Below are 23038 nucleotides of genomic sequence, written 5' to 3' on the forward strand. Positions count from 1 at the left end.
GATCACTAAAATATGACCTTCACACAGGAAGAACAACTTTGTCAAGCAGACCAACTTTCCTAGATGCTAGCAATCTGTGTACAGAATAATACTTCACTTTTTGGACATATACATTAAAAGGGATGCTAACCATATCCAGGGATGGAATTCTAGCAGGAGCTCGTTTGCATATTAGGCCAAATACCCCTGGTGTAGCCAGTCCTCCAAGAGTTTACAAGGCTCTTTTTTGTAAGCTCTTGGAAGATTGGCTACATCAGGGGTGTGTGGCCTAATATGCAAAAGAGCTCAACCTAGAATTTCCACCCCTTACCATACCTGTTCTGTATCTCAAAATAGTTGTTCTTTCATAGCTGCTCAGTAGTGTAAAATCCAGGCCAATTTGCCTCAGTTCTTCAAAGGAGAGACCCAAAGAGAAATCAGGTGTGGGGCAACCCATTCCTACCTGGGTCCTGATTAATCTTGTCAAATCCCCCAGGTGTTATCTGCAGTCTAATTAATGTAGGGCAGCTTAATTAATTTCTGGCACCAGTTAGATTATAATGTACTAGGAATAAGGCCTGTTGTGAGACTAAAGAGAGCCAGTTTGGTGTAGTGGTTAAGTGTGCGGACTCTTATCTGGGAGAACCGGGTTTGATTCCCCACTCCTCCACCTGCACCTGCTAGCATGGCCTTGGGTCAGCCATAGCTCTGGCAGAGGTTGTCCTTGAAAGGGCAGCTGCTGTGAGAGCTCTCTCCAGCCCCACCCACCTCGCAGGGCATCTGTTGTGGGGGAGGAAGGTAAAGGAGATTGCGAGCCGCTCTGAGACTCTTCACAGTGGAGGGCAGGCTATAAATCCAATATCTTCTTCTTCTTCTAAATGCAATGGGCTCTAGAAAGAGGCTCTGGGAGGGAAGGGAAAGAGATTCACACAGCTCGGTGCTTCCTCTCTGGGCAAGAGAGATGGAGCTCACCCTATACTCTTCTGATGGGAGGGGTGTCATGTGGCCCCCCTCTTTCCTGCCACAGAAGCAAGGCAGTTGGGCTGCATTTGGTGCGGGGGCTTCTAAGTAATCAGACTCCAAACGGAAGGGAGAAGAAGGCAGCAGAGGGAGACAGGAGGCTGACATTGCCATCCATCCTGTCTGGCCTGGCCCTAGCTCAGCAACCACCAGACATGGAGTCACAGCAGAGCCAGACATCCACTGCTGTTCGTGCCCTTTGGTGGTGACCCCAATCCTTGTCGACAGCCACCTGTGGGGCCTTCACAGTCCTCCTCACACCTGCCTGGCAGTGACCACCAGGAAATGGTTGAGGTGTAGCAGAACATCTAGCTAAGGTGAATGATGGGTGGCTTGGGGTGAGGGCCCTGTCTTGGCTGCTTTAGGGTTGGGACAGGGGAACAACAGGCCCCACTTCCCAAAGAGTGGAAGTTGGAGCCCTTTTCTTTGCTGGAGAATGATGAAACAACACTTCCTCCCTCATCATGGGCAACTGGACTTTATTTGTCCCTGCATTTTCCCCTGAGAGTCACCAATGTTGCATCGGGCATCTCTCGCTGTACTCACAGGAATCAGGGAATGAGAAGGCATACCCTGCTCCTTTTTGGTTCTCCTTGTTTCATTTGGCATCCACTTCCTTTTCTTTCCTTTGGCACAGCCACTGCCGCCACGACTGAACATCCTGCTGCCAGCCAGGCTGGTCTTTCTCTCCTTCATGCATGAGTCAAAAGTGAATTGTTAGCAACACAAGTTGCCTTATATATATTACTCACAACAAACAAGTCTCATTCCATACTCCATTATATATAATTATATATATAATTATATATATATATATATATATATATTTTCTTACAACAAACAAGTCTCATTCCATACTCCTATATATATAATGGAGTATGGAATGAGACTTGTTTGTTGTGAGTAAAAAAATCCAGCAAACATCTATCAATTTATGGTGGATAACTTTGTCATATTTTTATACATTATAAAATGCTCCCTGTTTCAATGACATTTCTCTTTCTTTACAACATTGTATCATCATGTTTCATATTGTGAGACCTATCTATGAAACCTATAGGACAACAAAAATAGGGCCTAAATGTGTCAAAATGGAGTGGTCTTCCTAAGAAACTTTCTAATCGGACAAAGATGTTTAATCTTCTCCCCCTAATTATAATGAATCAAGGAGAGATGACAGACATTGTGGCCCTGGATGACTCTATCATCCTAGGAATCATGAAACTCATCCTACCCGCTCCTAAGGTTTTTGGTGGGGGCACCAACATGGTCTGCATAAAGGAAATCACAAGGAAATAATCACAGGGAAAGTTGCAGATGGTTTTTCAGAAGGGATGACAGAATAGCTTCTGATTTTTTTACAGCTGTTATTGTTTGTATTGTCTGGTCTCTTGCCTTTTTCTCTTTGGAGTAACTGTTTTTGATGCTTTACAAGTGATACGGAATCACTCATGATTTCTAATCATATAAAGAGCAGGTTTTTTTAAAACCTGTGATGTTCTCTCTCAGCAAATGCTGGCCTATTGACACCTTCTGCTTCAAGTTATTTGTCTAATAGTTTGGTTTAAGGCATAGTTGAACCTGTTAGATATGGTTTTCTTCATCAGCCAATATTGATTTTTTTACAAGATTGGTACCCAGCTGACAGTTGGGAAGTCAAGATCTAATAAACTGAAGATATCTGACAAAATAGAAAATTCCCATCAATTCTGTATGAGGACAATCAGTTCATACATCCTATCGTCTTATCAACACTGGCTCTGTTCTTACCAACATTAAAGTACATATTCGAAGTACATAAAAAGCAGTTGTAATATCAGCTGTCTGACTCACCCCTGTACAATACCCTTGGTTTAGTCCCTGAGAAGGTCCCTGGTTCAGTCGTTTCAAAGCATCTCAGGTATTGTGAAAGATTTTTCTCCATATACAAATAGTTGTTCTTCAGGGTAAACAATAAAACCAGATTCAGGGTAAACAATACAACATATTTCATATGTTCAACAGGGCAAGATGTAACATATTATACTGCACCAAAATAAATTCCAGTGTGTATGGAACGTACCACTGATTTCTTTCTGTGAGTAAATTACTCACATAATGAGCTTGAACAAACTTCATCATATTGTGATCCTTTCCCCCTCCACAGAGAAGCTCTTATCCCTAAGTATCACAATACAAAACCTATAAATCAGTGTTTTACTAGTGACTTGAATTGAATGTAGATTGCTTTCAAAAGTGTAGTTATTTATGAGCCTTAGCAATGTAACATGTCTGAAGGTTCTATAGAGAATATATGTGAAAGCTAAGTATAAAGAGTGCAGCTGCTTTTTAAATAATATGCCTCTAGATATCAAAATCAGTGACTGCCTCTGGCCTAGCACAGTTCTGTAAGGGAAATTAAAAAGACAATAATTAGCACCCTTATTTCCCTCAAAATGATATCCTGTATAAAACATACACCACTTCAGTACAGCTAATTTACATTTTTCTGTTGATAATACTTCAGAGTATTCTTCATAGAGTATTACTGTATTTTCAGTTTATTTGATGGCAATAACCATAGTAAAGAAGGTTCTGATATTTATCTCACTGTTTTACTTTTTACAGATTAAAGAACATCTTGCAAAAGGACAGAGGACACTGGCAGGTGAAGGAATGTCCCAGGTGACAAAGACCCTTCTGGATTTAACTCAGAGGAAAAATCTTTATGCAGGAGATCTCCTGGTTTCTGTGGAAATTCTTAGAAATGTTACAGATACATTTAAAAGAGCAAGTTACATCCCTGCATCTGACGGTGTCCAGGTATGTGAAACAGTAGAACAGAGTAAAACATTAATTCCTATTGATATGAATTATACAATATTTATTCGTATGTGCTTCTTCCTAGAAGGTAACTAGGATGTACAAGGCCCAGTGAACAGACTGCTAGTTTTAAAACTCTCAGAGTCAGAGTCAGATCCCCATTGGCTCAAACCAGTTCATGCATTAAACCAGAGGTATCGAACTCATTTGTTATGAGGTCCGAATCTGACATAAATGTCTTTTTGTCAGGCTGGGCCATGCATATCATAAAATGTTATACAAGGTGATTATAAAGGCGATTTCAGAAGCCAAATGGCAATAGCAGGTGAATGACAATAGCAGGGTTGATTGGATTAGGTATTGTATACAAAGGGGTAGTAGGCATGGAGATATCAGCGTCAGTAATGAGACAGGAAACCTAGATCTCAATTCCATCCAGGAGGATTCAGTTCAGGAAGATGCAAAGAATAAATGGACATAAGTCTGACTTTAGAAGGCATAACATTCAGTTGCTGTCCTAAGAGTAGCAGTTCTCTTACAAAGGAATTCCAAAGGAAGATTAGAAAGAGAGACTGCCATGGCCTTTTTTTTTGGTAGAAAAAGCCCAGCGGAAACTCATTTGCATATTAGGCCACACCCCCTGATGCCAAGCCAGCCAGAACTGCATTCCTTTGCATTCCTGCTCAAAAAAAGTCCCAGAGACTGCTAAATTGCAATTGATAATGAAGCTCAAGACAATGCATCCTCCACTCCATTCTCCAAGATATAAGGACCAATACAAGTGTTTTAATTCCTAATTATTATTCAAATTCCTAATCCTAATATTTGAAAGAAATTAAAATCCAGATAAGAACAGAAAAATCCAATCTTTCTAAAAAAAAACCCCACCATTTTTTCAAAATGAGCCAAAATAATTTCCCCAATGTAAATTATACTTTTCAGAAGAATCCAGCCAACCACCCTCCCTCTCAAGAAGTGTGCTTGCACAGAAAAGCTTATACCTGGAATAAAATGTTGGTTTTACAGCTGCCATGGGACTCCAACTATTCTCTCTCTCTCTCTCTCTCTCTCTCTCTTCCCCCTCCCCTTCCCCCTTCCTCCCAAAAAGAGGAGAAGCAGCCCCAGAGAAGGAAGCAGAAGCTGGTTTTGTGTGTGTGTGTGAGTGAGGGGGGGGGAGGGGAGGGGGAGGGAAACAAGCAATAGGAAACAGGAAGCAAAGAGCCACTGAGAGAGCTGAGGAGAAAGTAAGCTATGGTGCAGCTGCAGCAGCAGTCCTGGAAAAGGAAGCAGGAGAAGAAAACTACTCATAGGTCAGATCTGAGCCCTATGGGGGCCAGATCTGCCCATGAGCCATATGTTTGTCATCCCTGCATTAAACGGTTACAAATTGTATACTTACAAATACCTCTGTTGGAGCAGTCCTACCACTATGGTAATGAGACCTGTGTCTTTAGCATACATATATGTGTACATATGTCTAACTTTTGCTGTCCTTCCCATCCCAATGAATGTCAGATTTGTACAGATGTATAAGTGAATGGCCTGTGTTTAGCATTATGTCACATGCATGGCATGTGAAATTCAACTCTCAGTATCAATGTAACCTGAATAACGCAGGCTAGCTTAATCTCATCAGAGCGCAAAAGCTAAGCAGGGGTGGTCTTGGTTAGTACTTGGGTGGGAGACCACCAAAGAAATCTAGGGGCACTACACAGAGGCAGGCAATAGCAAACCATGTCTGAACATATCTTGCCTTAAAAAACCTATGAAATTACCATAAGCAGCAGTGACTTGATGGCACTTTCCACCATCTCATCAAAGTAGCAACCCCTGGGGGAGTCAGGGAACAGACTCCTTTCTTTTAAGCCACAAAAAGATGTAAAGATTAAAATTACACTGATAAGGAGCCAGCCAGCAGATTACAATTTCTATATAATGTACGCTGGGAGAATTTCTGTGTCATGGTTACTTCACGTGGTTACATAGCATGGAGAGTTTCTCCAACTGCTTTTGACAACATTCGTGACACTGCCACACATTTCTGGTGCACATTGGTAGTAGCACAGAAATTTCAAATAATGGGGGCAAACCACATAATGGACTTTCCTAATAGTATACCTTTTACATGGAACAGACATCAGCTCAGAGAATCTCATGTAGTTATCATAATGTCTAGACTGCCTTGCAAAAGACATCCTTTTTTTCTGTCTTCCTTCTCTCCATTCTATGTGCCATGAAATATTGTGATATTTTTGTTTTCAACATACAGCATAAAATAACACTATATGAATTAATACAAATTAAGATACATGTCCATGTTTCTTTAACTTAATTTTCAGCAAGACTTGGAATAGAAAGCGAGTGTTGGGACTTAGAAATCAGTCAAATATTTTAAAAATTGGGATATGCATTTACTGTATTTCAAGGCATTTGTTGTAAGGATGGAAGATCAATTCCCATTGCATTTACAGACTTTCTTCACCCTTGGGGACATAAACTGAAGAATCCCTAGATAATTACAGCCAGGAAAAGGCACCATTTTGCTCCCTGTTTTGTAATTTATGCAGTACAATGGCTAACACATATCTGAATTTTATGACATAAATAGTGCAATCTAGACAATTGAAGAACTGATAGTGACATCTTTGATCTTAATATCTGGAATCCATCTAAAGTTCAGTTGAAGTAAAGTCAGAGTCAGCAGAGTTGTCTGTAATGTTATGCCCTTTCTAAACTGCATAAAGGTTATTAAAATATAATCTTGGCATGGATCCCAGGTAATTTATTGGCAATTAATTTTATCTCAGAAATCAAATGTACATTTTGAAAAAGTGTGGTGTGGTGCATCATTTTCAATATGAAATGCTAAATCATCATTCAGTAAATTGATCTATGACTAATGTGTAATGCATATATAATAGCGTAATGAGCCCTTTTATGTATGCACACTCTGGACCCTGCACATTATAGTAGGATGTCATCACACAGCACCATTGGTACAAGTAGTCAAACAATATTATTCATATGAGTATAATAATTAAGATAAACTGGAATTATGCTTATATAGGATATTGTCAATTTGTCAGTCTTTATTGTCTGATTTTAGCTACTACTCATGCACACAAGACATACAAATGCAGATTACCTGATGGTTTGGGTAATAGGTGCTCTTTGTATAAGACTATAGACAATATTTCATTTTGGTTTCCATTAAAGATAATATAATTTCAATTGTAGTTTGGCAGGTTTCATTTACAGTCTGGATACTAAAGTTCCACAAGTGCTGATAATTATCCTCTCACCTAGTTCCATCTGATTTATTTACATTGGAGGGGGAATATTATTATTGAGATTACTATGTTTGGTTGAATATATATCTGAATGAACATCCCAATAGCATCCTATTGAAAACAGTGGACAACTGTATTTGAATTTTCATTATTTTACACATCTAATTTGTGCTTTCAGTTTTCAAAAGAAAAATATCTGGGACACCCCAAGGATGTTAGAGACCACAGAGCAGAAACATGAAAAGTCTATGGAAATAAAGGGACAAGGCTAGAATGTTTCTATAGGGCAGTAAATAACCACAGAGGAAAGCTGCAGTCAGAAATAATTAAATTGGAATTAAATTCCAATTAAGTATTGGAAATAATTAATTTTATCCTTTTATTTTATGTTAAATTAATTCTCTCTTTAGCTGATAACTTAGCATGAATAATATGGAGTGTTTGTACATAGTACATGCAGTTCTGCCAAGTTATTCATGGAGAGTTTTGCTTATTTGAAGTGCTTCTTAGCAATTGAGATGTACTTGCATGCCTCCTTACAGAACAAAAGCATTTTTTAAAAAAATACAACTAGCTTAAATAGAATGAATTTTGGATCCATCAATTAAGAATATAGCAAAGAATATCAAATGGGGAAAGTGAGTCATGATCTCTGTATGACGGTTGTGTATTCTCAGTAACCTGGTGTAGTATAAACATGCAGGAAACTCAAGGAGGCCTAGGAGTGGTGTTGTCAAGTAGTAGGGTTGCCAGGTCCAATTCAAGAAATATCTGGTGATTTTAGGGGTGGAGCCAGGAGCAAGATTGTGACAAGCATAATTGAACTCCAAAGGGAGTTCTGGCCATCATATTTAAAGGGCCTGTAAGATGGAGCTATTCCACTAGGTTTTCGGTTGAGGCAAATGGGCATCGTTTATTTTCACTGTCTACACCATCTTTATCCTCCCCACAATGATGTACCATATGAACTATTATATTCGGGTTGATAACTATATTGTGCTCTGCAATATGAGCCCCCACCCCGCCTTTGCTATCTTTACTGAGTTGTGTTGTTTAAATGTATTTTATTAATTTATTGCTGTATTTTAACGGTTTTATTATGCTGTAATCTGCCCTGAGCCCACCTGGGAAAGGGCGGAATAAAAATCCATCAAATAAATAAATAAACAAACAAACAAAGAACCGCACACCTTTTAAATGCCTTCTTCTTAAATGCCTTCTTCTGGGGCTCATAGAATTGGACCCCCTGGTCCAATCCTTTTGAAACTTAGAAGGTGTTTTGGGGAGAGGCACTGAATGCTATACTGAAAATTTGGTGCATCTACATAAAAAAAACAGCTCCCCTGAGCCCCAGATACCCACAGATCAATTCTCCATTATACCTTATGGGAATTGGTCTCCAGAGGGAATAATGGAGTGCCCAGCAGACACTCCATTTCCCTCCCCCTCCCCCCTTTTTGATGACCCTGAAGTGGGGGTAGGGCCTCCAAACCAGAGGACCTCCTGCCCCCACCTGGGGATTGGCAGTCCTATTAAGTGGCCAGGAAAATACCTAGGAGTAGGAAAATATTTTCTAATTACCTTGGATTGATTAAGTCTACTGCATAATGCTGTCAGTAGGGCCATCCTTTGTTTTTCTAAGTCTCCTAAGGGAGTAAGGTGTGAGCAGCAGATGTTATTGAACATTAGGCCTGGCAAGCATGACTTAGCAGGCTAAGTTAGTATAAAAGTTGGGTGAAAGAAGGCTCAGAAAGCTTCACCAGAGTTCAGGACAGGGAAAGTGCTGTGGAACAAGACTTTAGGGTGTCTTTGTTACTGGAAGGAGCTCCCAGCAACAGAAGGAATGTGCAATTATGTTGTCTTTAGTGAGCTTTAATAAAACAATGCTTCTAGAAAGTATCTTGCCTCTGTGAGCTTACTGATTTTCCAGATCCTAAAACAACTCCCTACCACTGGCAGAACACCTGGTTTTCTTTCTGAACTAATGTGAATGGTAGCAGGGATTAAGGTCAGAACTCACAAGTAATATTTATGAGAAAATAATATTTATTCGGAAATTGACACCCTTTATTTTGCATACCAGACTGCAATGCAACTATGACATTGCTGCATCAGCAGTGTAATTAATTAGTCTATGACATTGAGCTGAGAGAGAGCTGGTAGTACATCCCTGTCTGAAACACAGTCTTTGATGATTCAGAAAGGTTTAGAATCAGGCAGTTAGCCATTAACAAAAGCATAACAAGACCAATGCTTTAATTCAAACCATGTATATTCTAGGTTCTTTAAGATGGTCACACTACATACTAAATATTGTTATAGAAGATTGCTACAGTCATCTGTTGAAGGGAGCTTTGATTCTCAAAAGATCATACCCTGAATATCTTGCTGGTCTCTAAGGTGCTGCTGAACTTGAATCTAGCTGTTCTACAGCAGACCAACATGGCTACAACCACTGTCATTTTAGGATTGATTAAACCCTTAGGACTTTTCAAATTATACTCTGGCCATAATAACAAAGCAAGAGACACATCAGAATAAACTTGCATCAAAACCTTTTTGTGTGTGTGTGAAAAAGAATTTACATACAATAAATAAGTGTAATTTTTAAAAAAAACTCAAAATGTGAAACCAGTTGAAGTGTGTAAGTGGGAGAGACTCAAACTAACTCTAGCTCTCAGTTTTAAGCTGGAGCATCAGCAGCCAGGTGGCTCTCAAGCATCTTTCCACCCCCAGGGGTCAGCTACACCACTTGAAAGGGCTACAGGTTTCTACATGATCTGCAGCTCGTATTGAAAAGGAAAGGGCTGAAGGTGCACTGGGCATTCAGAGACTCAAGCTAAGAATTTTATATCTATACATTACTGGTTTACCTAGTGATCTTTATTGGTTGTCATCCTTTGAACACTGACAAGAACTAACACACATAGCATTTTGCATGTGCAGCACATATTTTAGCATGAGTTATATTATCTTCTTTAGCCTCCTTGTTTCATTACTGTTTTTCACTGTTATGATTTTTAAGGAGCCTTCAACCTTGTTGTATACCTCTTTGTTCAAAAAAATCTGTCTGTTCTGGAATAGAAATAATGCTTGCATCTGCTTATGCTGGGTCATTGCAAAGGTAATAATGCTGATTGCTTAGTCATAATTGGGTGTTGGATATGGAATTATGTGCACTTTCCTTTACACCTGTAACCCCTGTCAGTGGTTAACTGCTACCACAGAACTGATGTCAAACTTCATTAGAATTAACTAGCATTCCTATTTGATCATGGATCTGAAGCCGCCATTTGAAGAAAATGGCAGCATTGTGTCTTCACTAGCTATTCTGGATTCTAATATTTGTTGAACATTTTGCACTGGTCTATAATTTAAACTGTTTAATTTGATGCTATTATTGTGTCATGAAAATCTCCATGCATCTACGTTTCTACAGCTCCCATATTCTGGAGGCATAAAATGAAAATAGATAGAAGCAGATGTTAGTGTAAATTGACTCAGGCTATAGGACGGCTCTGTCATATGCTTCACAAAGTTCAATTATGAATCATGAGAAAGTGGAGAATGCAAATTAAAGTTAACTAGGTTGCTGAATTATACTTCAACACTATCAAGTTTTTAAAAATCATATCACAAATTAGCATGATTGCATAATGTTTAGTATTACTCAGATTAGTCAGAGTAGCCCCAGATATTTCTATAGTGGTGCTAATCTTACAAGTGTATAAACCAGAGTTGACAAATACCATGTACCAGGTCACCATGGCATCTGGAAATGCCACTGTGGTATTCAGTATTTTCACCAATGAATTTATCTTAGTATATCTTAGCCTTTCCCAACATAAATGCACCACAAAGTATTGGTATTGTTAGGCTCCGAATATCAGGGAGTCAAAAATATTGTTATTCCCAGTTATTCTGATTCCTAATACCAGTTTGGTATTTGAGTCCAGTCTCCCCCTCCTTTTTTGGGGGGGGGGTGTATTCTGCTATCATTTGTCTTCATTATTCCCAATGGGGAATCTTTCCAGGGAGCTGGAGGGTCTGATTTTTCAAAGGAAATGGCAGTAAAATTTTCTGCAGAGCTGCTGGTGCCTGTCTTTACATAACCCCAAAGTTTCAAATTGGACCAAATCTAAGTCCCCTGATCAAGGTACTCCCAGCCATCCTCCATTTTTTCCTATGGGGTAGAAATTCCATGCAAACAATCACCAATGATACAAGAGCAAGCAAAGCAACCACTAGCTAAAAGCCTTCCAACGCAAACAGAATCAACAAGCCCAATAGAACCAAAAGAACCAATGCACAGCCAGGAATCATAGAAGAATCATGGGGCAAAGTGGAAAGCCTAACACAACCAAAGTCAAAGGAGAGAATCTAAGCCAAACTAATTTGACATGGAAGGATGTACTAAAACAAATGATGCAAATTCCATTTGATATAATGGGAGTCATTAATGCCAATTAACATGCACGAGCTTAGTTGAAATGTATTAACAATGAGGGTCTTGGGGCGAGACTGGATGACTACTCTGAGACTGGGATGACAGACCCCAGAGTGGAAGAGTTGTCCCTAGGAACAGAATCAGTTTTCTGGGACTAAGCAGTCACTAGAACTAGATAAATGGGGGCTGGAAAGCCCAGAACAATTTATCTGGTTCCCGGGACTGTAATTCCATTCTGGGTGCTATCTTTCCAGTCCTGGAACACCTCTGCTACTTCCAGGGCCATCATTCCATTCTGTGGGCTGTCATTCCAGTTGCAGAACACATCTGCTGTTTCCAGGACTCACCAGTCTTTGAGGGGAGAGGCTCATTCCAGTTCCAGTTTATCTGATTCTGTCATTTCACTCTGGGGGTTGTCATTCTAGTCCCAGAATACTCCTACTCCAGGAGTCCATCATTCCACTCTGAAGACTATCATTCTAGTCTGAAAGCACTGATTCCAGTCCAAAGGGCTGTCATTCCATCTCTTCTCCTACTCCCAGGGGCCATCAGTAATTGCACTCTGAGAGCTGTCATTCCAGTTGCAGAACACTTCTTCTACTCCATGGGGCCATCATTTCATTCCTGCAGCACTGATTCCTGTCCAGGGAGACTCATTCCATTCTGGGGGCTGTCATTACAGTCCCAGGGCAGTCTATCAGGGCCCAGAGAGAGTCCCAGAGCAGTCTATCTGGGCCCAAAGACCATCATTCTACATCAGTTCTGTATTTCCATTGCAATTTTTGTGTGCTGAATCCCCCAATGTCAAACCAGAAGGCAATGCAAACCAACAAGAAGGGCAAAGACGCAAGACCAACAGAACCAGTTTCAAAGCATGGAATCCAAGCCAATACCAAGGCCAGTCAAGAAGACACTGACACACACAATAAAATCAAACATTCCTGGGAGCCTTAACATGCTGGCCCCCAATATTTTCAGTTACTCTTAAATATACCTGGAATTTTCAGGATCAATTTACCAGTATCCTGAAAAATTCCAGATGCTATCAGGATATCTGAATTTTCCAGAAAATACCAATAAGGCATATAAAATCTCCAAATGAAGATGAAGATGAAGAAGAAGATATTGGATTTATATCCCGCCCTCCACTCCGAAGAGTCTCAGAGCGGCTCACAATCTCCTTTACCTTCCTCCCCCACAACAAACACCCTGTGAGGTGACTGGGGCTGGAGAGGGCTCTCACAGCAGCTGCCCTTTCAAGGACAACCTGTGTGATAACTATGGCTGACCCAAGGCCATTCCAGCAGGTGCAAGTGGAGGAGTGGGGAATCAAACCCGGTTCTCCCAGATAAGAGTCCGCACACTTAACCACTACACCAAACTGGCTCTCCCTAGTTGGCTCAAATGCACATCCCTAGTTGGAACCAGCTTGTTTTCCTTGGTAGAAAAGGGAGAAAGGGTTTCCCCTTGACCACTCACAAGCCTTATGTTTTGTATCATGGGACTTGCATGGACAAAAGTCATGTAAAAGGATGCTGTAAGAAGGGGGGGATTGCACAAGACTTAAGGGAAGAATGGGTGGATTCAACCCAAAGCTTGTCATTTTGCATCAGGATATTTTTTACATGACATAAAAATGAGTATGCATGAAGTTCTTATAATTACTTGTTTGTATATACATTTATTTTATTTATTTATTTTTATTTATTTTATTGGATAAAATAAGCCCTTCCTGCTGAACCAGGAATTTAATTTTACAACTTTCTTTGGTGGTGAATGAACTCATTTCTAGTTACTTCCTATATTGACTCCAGTATTCACTTTAATTGAGCTTTTTAAAAAGTAATAATGGAATTATGAGAACTCGGGAGAAGTTAGGCTAGGGTTAGAGGTTAGCTTTTTGTTAGGGTGATAAAAACCAGGGTTACCCCATATGTATTTAAATACTATAACACTTTCATCATAGTTTTTATAACATTACAAAAACTGTGAAGATGTTAGGATTAGGTTTTGTGGTAGCAGTAATTAGCAAATGTATTCATTAAACATGAAACCATGAAGGCTGAAATATTTGGGGGATTGCTCCTAGATCGAAAGAACATTTGTCAAGGCCTGGTATAATTAATGCCTCAAATGTATTTTATTAAAGATATTTGATAAAATATTTACTAAAGATATTTTAATAAGCAGCACTTACAATCTAAAATTATACATACAAATATTAGCTATTTAAAGCCTCCATTTTACACATTTAAGGTTATGTTAGAGCATAGTTTAAGTCCAGTGGCACCTTTAAGACCAACAAAGGTATTCAAGGTATGAGCTTTTGTGTGCACACACCTTGATCACAGCTTGAATAAAACTTCGTTGGTCTTAAAGATACCAAGATAAAAAGAACAACAAAAGAAGAATTAACTTCTTGGGGTGGGGTGGTGGAATGAATGATGGCAATTTCGACAGAGATTCTGCACAACACTTTCTTTAACCTCTATGTATGGTCAGGGCTGTAACTAGTCAGGGGCCATGTGGGATGCCCTCTCCCAAATTTGCCAGACATGACACACCCGCTCCTGGCCCCCAACCCTCCTCCTCTTGTTTATGTTTAATTAAAGTATCATCCCCTGGTGGCCCCTCCAGGAAAAAAAAATCCTAGATATGGGCCTGTGCATGGTCCTTTATCAAGTCAAGTCAAGACATATTCCAGTACTTTGGCTACCCAAATGTGGCAAAGCTCTAGATTACTTTCAGCAGAATAAGATTCTCTGATTCAGAGTCTGCTCCAGACTCTGAACTGAATCCAGCAGATAGTAGAATACTTGCCTTGTTGGATCTTAACAATCATAGGCCATTAGAATGGCATGCAGCACAATGACATGGTGCTGTAATTATGCGTGATGTGCCAAAAATGTGGAGAGAGGTCTAGTGCGGTATGAAGAGCATGATATTCTGTGTGTGTGTAAACAGAGGAATGTGGTGCATCGTGGGATTGATTAAATCATTATCCATGTGCCAGAAGTGTCTGCAGATTTGTGGTGAAGTAAAATACTATGCAAGAGGCATGGGAATATCTGCACCCCCTCTATTACCTTCTGTATACACTCCAGTGTTTTCCATTGCAGCATGCATGGCAATGATGTCATTAGCCTTTCACACAAATGGGTTTCCACCACTGTAAAAATCTGTTTAAAACCCCCCATGTAGGGTTTTCTGCAGGGTAAATTAGAACCTGACTTGATCGGCTGTAAGTTGGCTTCTGACCAAAAGTTGAAAACTTTTTTGGCAAGTGTTTTGAGTTGTTCAGTCAAAGTGAACATATCATTGAATGGTTCACAATTTGATTGTGGGTGTCCAACAGGCTATGTTGAACAGCTGAACTGGTTTGCTGAGAAATGTGTGGCTTCCCTAAGAGTGAATACTTTGCAAACAACCACGTACATTATGCATGTTAGAACTCTAGCAACCCATAGAGTAGGGCAACAGGCAAGAAAAATCTGAAGGCACATCTAAATGGGTTATTGTGCCTAGATCTCTTGTTCATCCTCTCCTGGTTTGAACACAAATTTATCTGTAGGTAGATGCTGTGTGTGTTAGGAAACCAGATAGTATCTACACATATAGTATATCTGCCTGGCCTTCAGGATCACCTCAGTTCAGGATTGTGCACATACAATCTGGCATATGTAGATCTCAACTGCATGTTATTAACCTTTACAGAATCTTGGAAACAAACCTGTATTGTGAGTATAGGTATGCTGAATTTAAAAGACACCATACTAGACACCATCTCTAGAAGCCATGGAGATGGGACAGGCATGTCCAGCAGGATGATCCCATTCCCCTATCAGATGCAAACTTCTACTCATTCAGACTGAGCACCCATGAATGTTCTAGGAGCCGTAACATTTCTTAGGAAGCAAATAGTGTCAACCACTGGTGAATATGTGCTTTTAAATAAGTTTATTACAGTCTCACGACCAGAATACAGCATAAACATAATATGAAAAAATAAAAACAGACATAGTATACTAAAATAGAGATCAATTCCTGCAGTCTAAGAATTCATGCACAAAACTCAGCATAATCTCTGAATTCTTATCTGATAGGAACCAATTAAGTCTTGCTTTGTTTGTATTAATATAAACAGGTGCCCTATCGACTAATGGAGTAATAATTCTAAAATGAGCCTCCCTATAATATGGGCAACTGAAAAATGTATGCTCTACAGATTCAACCTCACTTAGAGGGCATGAGCATAGCCTTTCAGAATAGGGGATTTTATTGTACCTGCCTTGCATAACTACTGATGGAAAGGCAGAACATCTAGCTAGAGAAAATGTCCTTCTAAAATTTCTTCCTTCCAATGAAGTCAGATATGATGGCGGCTCAATAGTGCTTTTGATATTTAACAGCACCTCAAGTTTGGATGCACTAGAGATATCAGACTGTCACTCTATGTCCTCAATTCTATGTTTAATTAGCCCTTTAGCTTGTTCAAGTCCATAAGATACGAGTAACTGAGGTGAAAAGCCAATTCTATGAATATGGCTTGCGCCAACTGGATTGGAAATCATCCTGGAAAATCAAAGGAAACAGGCCTTATGGGTTAAAATGACCTTTCAGCCACATGTAGATGGATAGAATACAAACCCTAGCTTCAAACCTGAGATTACCAGACTCCAGTCGTATCCAAGCATTGGATACACAGTTTGGAACTTGAAGAACAACTTTTAGAAATTTGCTCTCAAGGAGATATCTTGAATTTCCTGCTCAGTTGGCCCAGGAGCCATGTCTTCCAAATTGGATAAAGTTAAATCAATAAGAGCTCCTCCCTTTGAGATCATATAAGTCTTTGGGGGCAGCTGCATAACAAGTGCCTGTTGGATAACCTTAGATGATAAAGAAATGTCCAAAGTAATAGAAGGGTTGTTCATAAGGTTAGAGGTCTCAGGCTGTTGGATAGCATTATCTTGAGTATTACAGCATTGCGAAGGAGATGAAGTTTCCATTAGGTCGATTAGATCCTTCAGGAGTTCAGCACTTTTTGATGTTTCATGCAAGGTTTGCTTCGTCTCACTAATCAAATTGGTGAAAGATTTGGAACAAAATGTTGATTTTCCATTGCTATCCATAGGAGATATCACAGCTTTGTCCATATATTGTGGTTTCTGAATTTTCTGAGAACCCCTATCAGGTGGAGCACGGCCACCACCACTTAAGAGGAGAGTGCTCTTTCTTGTGTCCTGAAAAACTCTAATTGGGCAAATGCCAAAAGTGCCTAAGAAGCCTCTATTTTTAGCAGCATCTGTGGGATAGTGGATTACTAAAAGAAGAACCATTATTCTGATTAAAGGACGATTAAGAAGTCTTTCAGTTTGTTCCAGATCAATGTCATCAGCCTCCAACCTCAATAAACGGCATAAGGAGAAAATCACTTCTTGTCTGCTGTCCCAACGGCCTGCATTTACTGCAATCTGGGCAATTTCTAGGGCAACCTGAGAACTTTTCCATATCAAAGAGTCCTTGGAGAAGGGTTGGTCTACAACTTCAGCATTTGGAGATGAAGGATGGCAAGAAGCAGCACTAGAGTCTCTCATTTGCAGTGGCTGAGAACCAGTCTCTTCTTCAGGTGAATGTTTTAACGCTGCTGAAGGAAACATGCCTCCTTCCGAATTTCTCTTAAGCAATTTTTCCAGATTGGCTGATATTGTATTTAGTTGCTGAAAGATGGCTATAACTCTCAGCCGTTAGAAGACACTGAAGTTAAGTCTGCTTTTGTAATTTCTCTGGTTTTTTTAAAAGCTGTAGAATTTAAAGGACTTGAATTCAGAGTAGGTTCCTGTAGGGGAATAACAGTCTCTCCCACACTTTCAGCAGATACCTCATTATTTAGGAATGGAACTTGCAGAGAGCTAGAAGGATTCAGGTCTTCTGAAGACTCCAATGCACTGATCTTGTTTTTCGACGGTGCTCCGTCATACAGAAAGTCATCTATGTGAAGCTGCTTTGGAGATTTATTATATGATGTTACCAGAGAGCCAGAGTTAGAATCATTTCTATTTCTTTTCTTAGTCATTTTACCAACACTGAAACACCGCACAATAGTAGAAGGCTGCATCAGCTAATTTATCAGTAATTAGAGACTATCAAAGAGATTTACAGCTGCAGCTACATTTGCAATGGTTTCTTTAAATCTTATCTGTAAGCAAAACAAACTGTCCAAACTGCAGGGTTCCGTTATTAAACTATTCTGACTTGGACGGTAACCCTGAAAGATAAAACAAATCCAAAGGATAAGAAGAAAAACCTTAATGCCTCGGAGCTCCATGAAAAGCGTCTGAGCAGGACACCGCCCTGACCGGAAGCTGAACTGTGAGTCCTCACACCTCAGGGTAGTTCTGCCAATATGTGCTATCTGAGGTGTGTGTGTGTTATGTCATAAATGCGCAAGTAATTCTGGTTCAGTAGCTTGTCGGTTTGAAATTTGCATAATGTTTGGATATTTGCATTGTGCTAATAAGACATGTAAAACTAAATTAAAATCAATAGTCTCTCTGGGCATTTTTAACATGAAAGCTTCTCCTTTTGGCCTTTAATTAACCTTGTTGAAGTATAGACACATGTAGGGAATGTCTGTAGTAGCCTTGTAATCTTTTACACTTTCAGAGGTGCTACAAAGGGGAAAATGATAGAAATGAGGCTATTTCCTTTGGGAAGAATATTGTAGGTTAAGTCTGTTCTCATCTCAATTTCACACTCTCTTTTATAATGGACTATATATTACTGTCATTCCAGTGATGCAGTGCAGGATATTAGAAGGATGCAGCATATATTTGCTGATATGAATATTGGCTGTCTGACTCATCATGTATATAAAGGCAGTAGGGAGGTTCCCAAATTTATTTATCATACTTATTTTATTTTATTAGAGTTGTATCCTACCCTCCCCGCCAAAGCAGGCTCAGAAATGTCTTCACTGAACAGTGGAATGTAACATGATTTTTGCACCTTTCTGTTTGTTATTCACTGTAATGATCTTTCACTATTTACACTAAAAAAATCTAATTAGCAGTGGAATCCTAAAAGGAATTGCTCTCTTCTAAATCCATTTTAGTCAGTATGCTTAGAAAGGTGCAGGATTAAGACTGCACTGTGAGTCATATTTTTTACTTTTCAGCTACAAGCAAAAATTACTCATCTGTTTCTCAGCTCATGATAGCCTAAGTTCAACAACAGCAGAAAGAGTGACAACATCAAAATAATAATAATTGCCATACAGTCAGGAACATCATCAAAGACTTCACTTAAACCAAGATGGGTAGTCCTGTTAGTTTGTCTGTAGCTGCAGAAAAGAAAAAGAGTCCGGAAGCACCTTAAAGACTAACAAAAGACATGGCAGGGTATGAACTTTTGTTAGTCACTGCTCACTTCTTTAGATACAGCTAGAATGTGAGTCCATCTGTTCTATATAATCCAATCACACCTATTGTCATTTGCTTGCTAATGTCATTTGGCTTCTGAAATCACTCCACTTTCACTTATACCACATGTATAAAATCTTCATTCTGGTTTTATCATTTTTGCAAATGTAATGCAGCTCCCATCCAGAAGCAAGCTGCACAGCCTTGCTTCTGGGGGCCGTTTTGCCTCCTCGCAAGGAGGAGGAGCGGACAGGGCAGCATCAGAGGTGGAGGCGGAGGCACGCCTAGAGGTGGGCTCCGCTCCCTCCTCTCAGTCTTCGCCTCATGCTTGGCTCTCCCTCCCGCCCTTGATGCAGTGTGGGTGACCGCTGGTTGCTCAGTTTTTGAGGACCAGGTAGGAATTTTTTCGCCACTTCTGTTTTGGCTATAGGAAGTGGTGTTTTTCGCCTACCTCACACTGCTTGTAGAAGGGATTGTGGAATTGGCTGGGCTGTGGCTGGTTAAATAGGTCGGTCACTTTTAGGTTGGCTGGGTTTTGGCCTAAACTTTCATTATGCAGCTCGGAAAGCAGCTGTAGCACCCCACTTTTGGGGTACGGGGTCTCGCTAAATCATTCCTGGACCGTGCGGGACGGTTGAGTGATGGGTTTGCATGGATTGATTTGCCCGTTAGCCGTGTGGCTGGGGGTTGGAACTCCAGGGCATAACCTTTGCTAGGCTGCCTGGGTATGAGCCATGTATTTTGGCCAGACCTAGGGGCAGGGTGGCTCGCCTGTCATGTGGCAGGGGAGGGGTATTTCATCCCCTGGCCCTGCAGTGCTTCCTGTTATGTTATAGCCCTCGTGTTAATGTAATAAATAAATAGTGGCCCTTTAGTTACCCAAACCCTTGTGTCCGACTCTTCCTTCCGTCTGGGGAGGGGGGCAATGAAGATCAGTGTTCTCTTTAAAATCTGATATAGTCTGCTGCAGGCATTTAGTAACAGTTCATGATGCATCCCCAAAGCTTTGTTACAGAGGTGTAGGAATGATGAGGCTAGGCAGGACAGAATACAGACAGTAATATAATAAATAATGTTGTGGACAAATCTCTGCTAGTAGGTGGTTGACTGGGTGTGATGTCATGACAATCCTTCCTCCAAAGAATTTTCATAAATAACCCCTAATGTTCAAGGAACAAAGCTAAAAAGTTAAATCTGCCTGGGGTGAAAATAAACCAAGCAGAATAATCTGGTCAGACTCCCATAATTCAGTTTTTGAGGCACCAAAACACCAAACTTGATGTCAGATGCTTCCTTCAATAGTGGGGGCAGATCTTTCTTCTGAGGTGCTCCATTGATATCACTTTAATGTATGGACATGCCAAGAAGATATAGCTGGTTTTTATTTTGCTTATGATTCCCAACATTTTTGATCTGTTCCACCATGGACACTAAGGGAAAAGCCCATCTTCACTCCAGTCTGCTTTTCTAAACAAAAGATGCTGTCTCCTAGCTACTGGGAAGCAACAAACTTTAAACATGTCCTCCTCACAACACTGCAGAAGAAAGGGGTGAAAGAAACACTGGGGTGGCCTTACCTCACCAAGCCTCCCTCCCTTCGGGAAGGATTTAGCCAACAAAAAGGCCAAAACTGAAACTTCAGCCCTCAGGGGGGAACTGCCACATCTTTATTTTTCTTTCTGTACTCAGTTTTTATCCCAAGTGAATCAGGTTGCATTCTGTATCAGGCTGCGGAGGAATCATGGAGTTTTCGGTTTGAAAGCATTTGAATATATATCAGATACTGTGCAGAAATCCAGTATAATAAATGTGGTATCAATGTGACGTGAAGCCCTCATACATGAAAAATAAAACCTGTGCAGAAGAGCCCCCCCCTCCTTTCCAGAATCTGTTATTTGATGTTTCTGTTCAGAGAACATGCCAAGAAGTTGTTTGGGTGGTTAATGTTAAAAGTCTTTACTACAGCAATCAAAGCAAGTATAACACCCAATTTGCATGTTGAGCATGCCCTTGGAGAAGGGTCTCCACAATGAACTGATGTGTGGCTCATTTCACAATGCTGTTGTAAATGCACTCAAATTTGCCTGTAGTGTTTGTCCAGTGCTGTTTTTGACAGTCAAGCGTGCAGAAGATGCATCTATCTTTAAGGATGTGTTTTCAGTAATGTCAGTTAAGGCCTTCATTTGAAAGGCAAATTTCTTTGAGTGATGTAAATAGCTTTCTCCCCTGTGGAGATGTGAAAGTATGGAGGATAGCAGTGTTAGTATTTTTAGTATTTCTTTGCCAGACTGAGAAAGGGAGTGTTCCATTCTCCAAGGAACCTTCAGAATTCAGGCTCAAATTTATTAGCAATTTGGGAACATCATTTTCCCCATACCAGACCATGCACTGTCCTTTCACATTACATTGTAGGGTTGCCCAGTTTAATTCAAGAAATATCTGGGGACTTTGGGGGTGGAGCCAGGAGACTTTGGGGATAGAGCCAGGAGACGTTGGGGCGGAGCCAGGTGCAAAGGTGTGACAACCATAATTGAACTTCAAGGGAGTTCTGGCCATCACATTTAAAGGGACCACACATCTTTTAAATTCCTTCCCTCCATAGGAAATAATGAAGGATTGGGGCACCTTCTTTTGGGGCTCATAGAATTGGACCGCCTGGTCCAATCTTTGAAACTTGGGGGGGTATTTTGGGGAGAGGTACTGGATGCTATGCTGCAAATCTGGTGCCTCAACCTCAAAAAACAGCCCCCCCCCCACAGCCCCAGATACCCACGGATCAATTTTCCATTATTTCCTATGAGAATAAGTCTCCATAAGGAATAACAGAGTTCCCTCCCCTCCCTCCCCCCATTTTCTCTCCTCACTCACACACATGCTTAACTGTCTCTGGTGCAAGTGGGCAGGCGTGTTGGTCTGAAGCAGTAGAACAAAGCAAGAGTCTCTGGTGCCTCCACAACCAGGTCTGGAAAGTACAGGGGCTACCCTGCTGTCTTTTACACACACACTCACTTGTCCGAAAAGAAAGCAAAACAAACAGAGGGGCTGCACTCTCACGAGGTTGCTAACCCTTCCCCATGAAGTACTTCCTGCTCCAATTTAAAGGCACACACACATTTTAAAACTATACCTGTTTGCAGGTCCTGCCCAAGATCTAGAGGTACAGGGTGGCTGTGGGGGAGGAGCTTCCCCCGCTGGCCAGCTGGCTGGGGAAAGCCTGTAAAACCGGAATCCTGGCTGCAACCTGGGGATTGGGAAGCCTAAGGGGAAGGGAAGGGGCAAAGAGAAGCTGCTGCGATGGGGCTGGGTGGGAAGGAAAAGAGCGAGGAGAAGCTACTGCGATTGGGGCTGGGTGGGAAGGGAAGGGATGAGGAGAAGCTGCTGCGATGGGGCTGGGTGGGAAGGGGTGAGGAGACGCTGCTGCGATGGGGCTGGTTGGGAAGGGAAGGGGCGAGGAGAAGCTGCTGCGATTGGGGCTGAGTGGGAAGGGAAGGGGCGAGGAGAAGCTGCTGCGATGAAGCTGGGTGGGAAGGGAAGGGAAGTGGCGAGGAGAAGTTGCTGCGATCGGGGCTGGGTGGGAAGGGAAGGGCCGCAATTTTTCCCCCGCTTCCAGATTTTTGGCGAGCGGGGGAGGAGGCTCCAAATCAGGGGGTCCCCCGCCCCAGGCGGAGGATTGGGAAGCCTATTACATTGACAGTTATTTTAAATTCAAGAAACTGTAGTTTCTTGAATAATTAGTTAATAGCTAACGTGTTGACTGCTGGCTTGCCAGACAGGTTTACAGGGGGAAACTAGAGGAAAGGACAAAAGGAGGCAAATAAGGGAAGTGTTAAGTAAGAACTCCCTTTCTGCCTTTTGCTTCTTCTCTGCAAATTAACCACCACCACCGCTCCACACACACTTTGCAGCTGTTTGGCACAGATCCTGGTTTTAATATGCCTTTCCCAGTTCCCCTTCCTGCTGTATCCTCTGCACCTCCACATAGCCTCTCCTGAGAATTAGGCAAAGAGTTGTATGGGATGCAGCACAGGGTGCTTCAGTGGGAAAGAGGCAGAAAAAGATATCACTTCCCTTTTTCTGCTATT

The 23038-nt window shown here is 41.0% G+C and overlaps 1 protein-coding gene across 4 annotated transcripts in view; it reads left to right on the forward strand.

The window, feature by feature from the left end:
* ADGRB3 (adhesion G protein-coupled receptor B3) overlaps nt 1–23038 on the forward strand; it is a 730220-nt gene that overhangs the window by 324633 nt on the left and 382549 nt on the right. For all 4 annotated transcript variants that reach the window (XM_060235460.1, XM_060235469.1, XM_060235479.1 and 1 more), the window contains one exon: nt 3607–3801. In XM_060235460.1, the coding sequence (XP_060091443.1) occupies nt 3607–3801 (195 nt within the window). The remainder of the gene's footprint in view (nt 1–3606; nt 3802–23038) is intronic.

The sequence above is a fragment of the Heteronotia binoei genome, chromosome 1 (genome assembly GCF_032191835.1).
Source record: "Heteronotia binoei isolate CCM8104 ecotype False Entrance Well chromosome 1, APGP_CSIRO_Hbin_v1, whole genome shotgun sequence".
NCBI classification, from domain to species: Eukaryota; Metazoa; Chordata; class Lepidosauria; order Squamata; family Gekkonidae; genus Heteronotia; species Heteronotia binoei.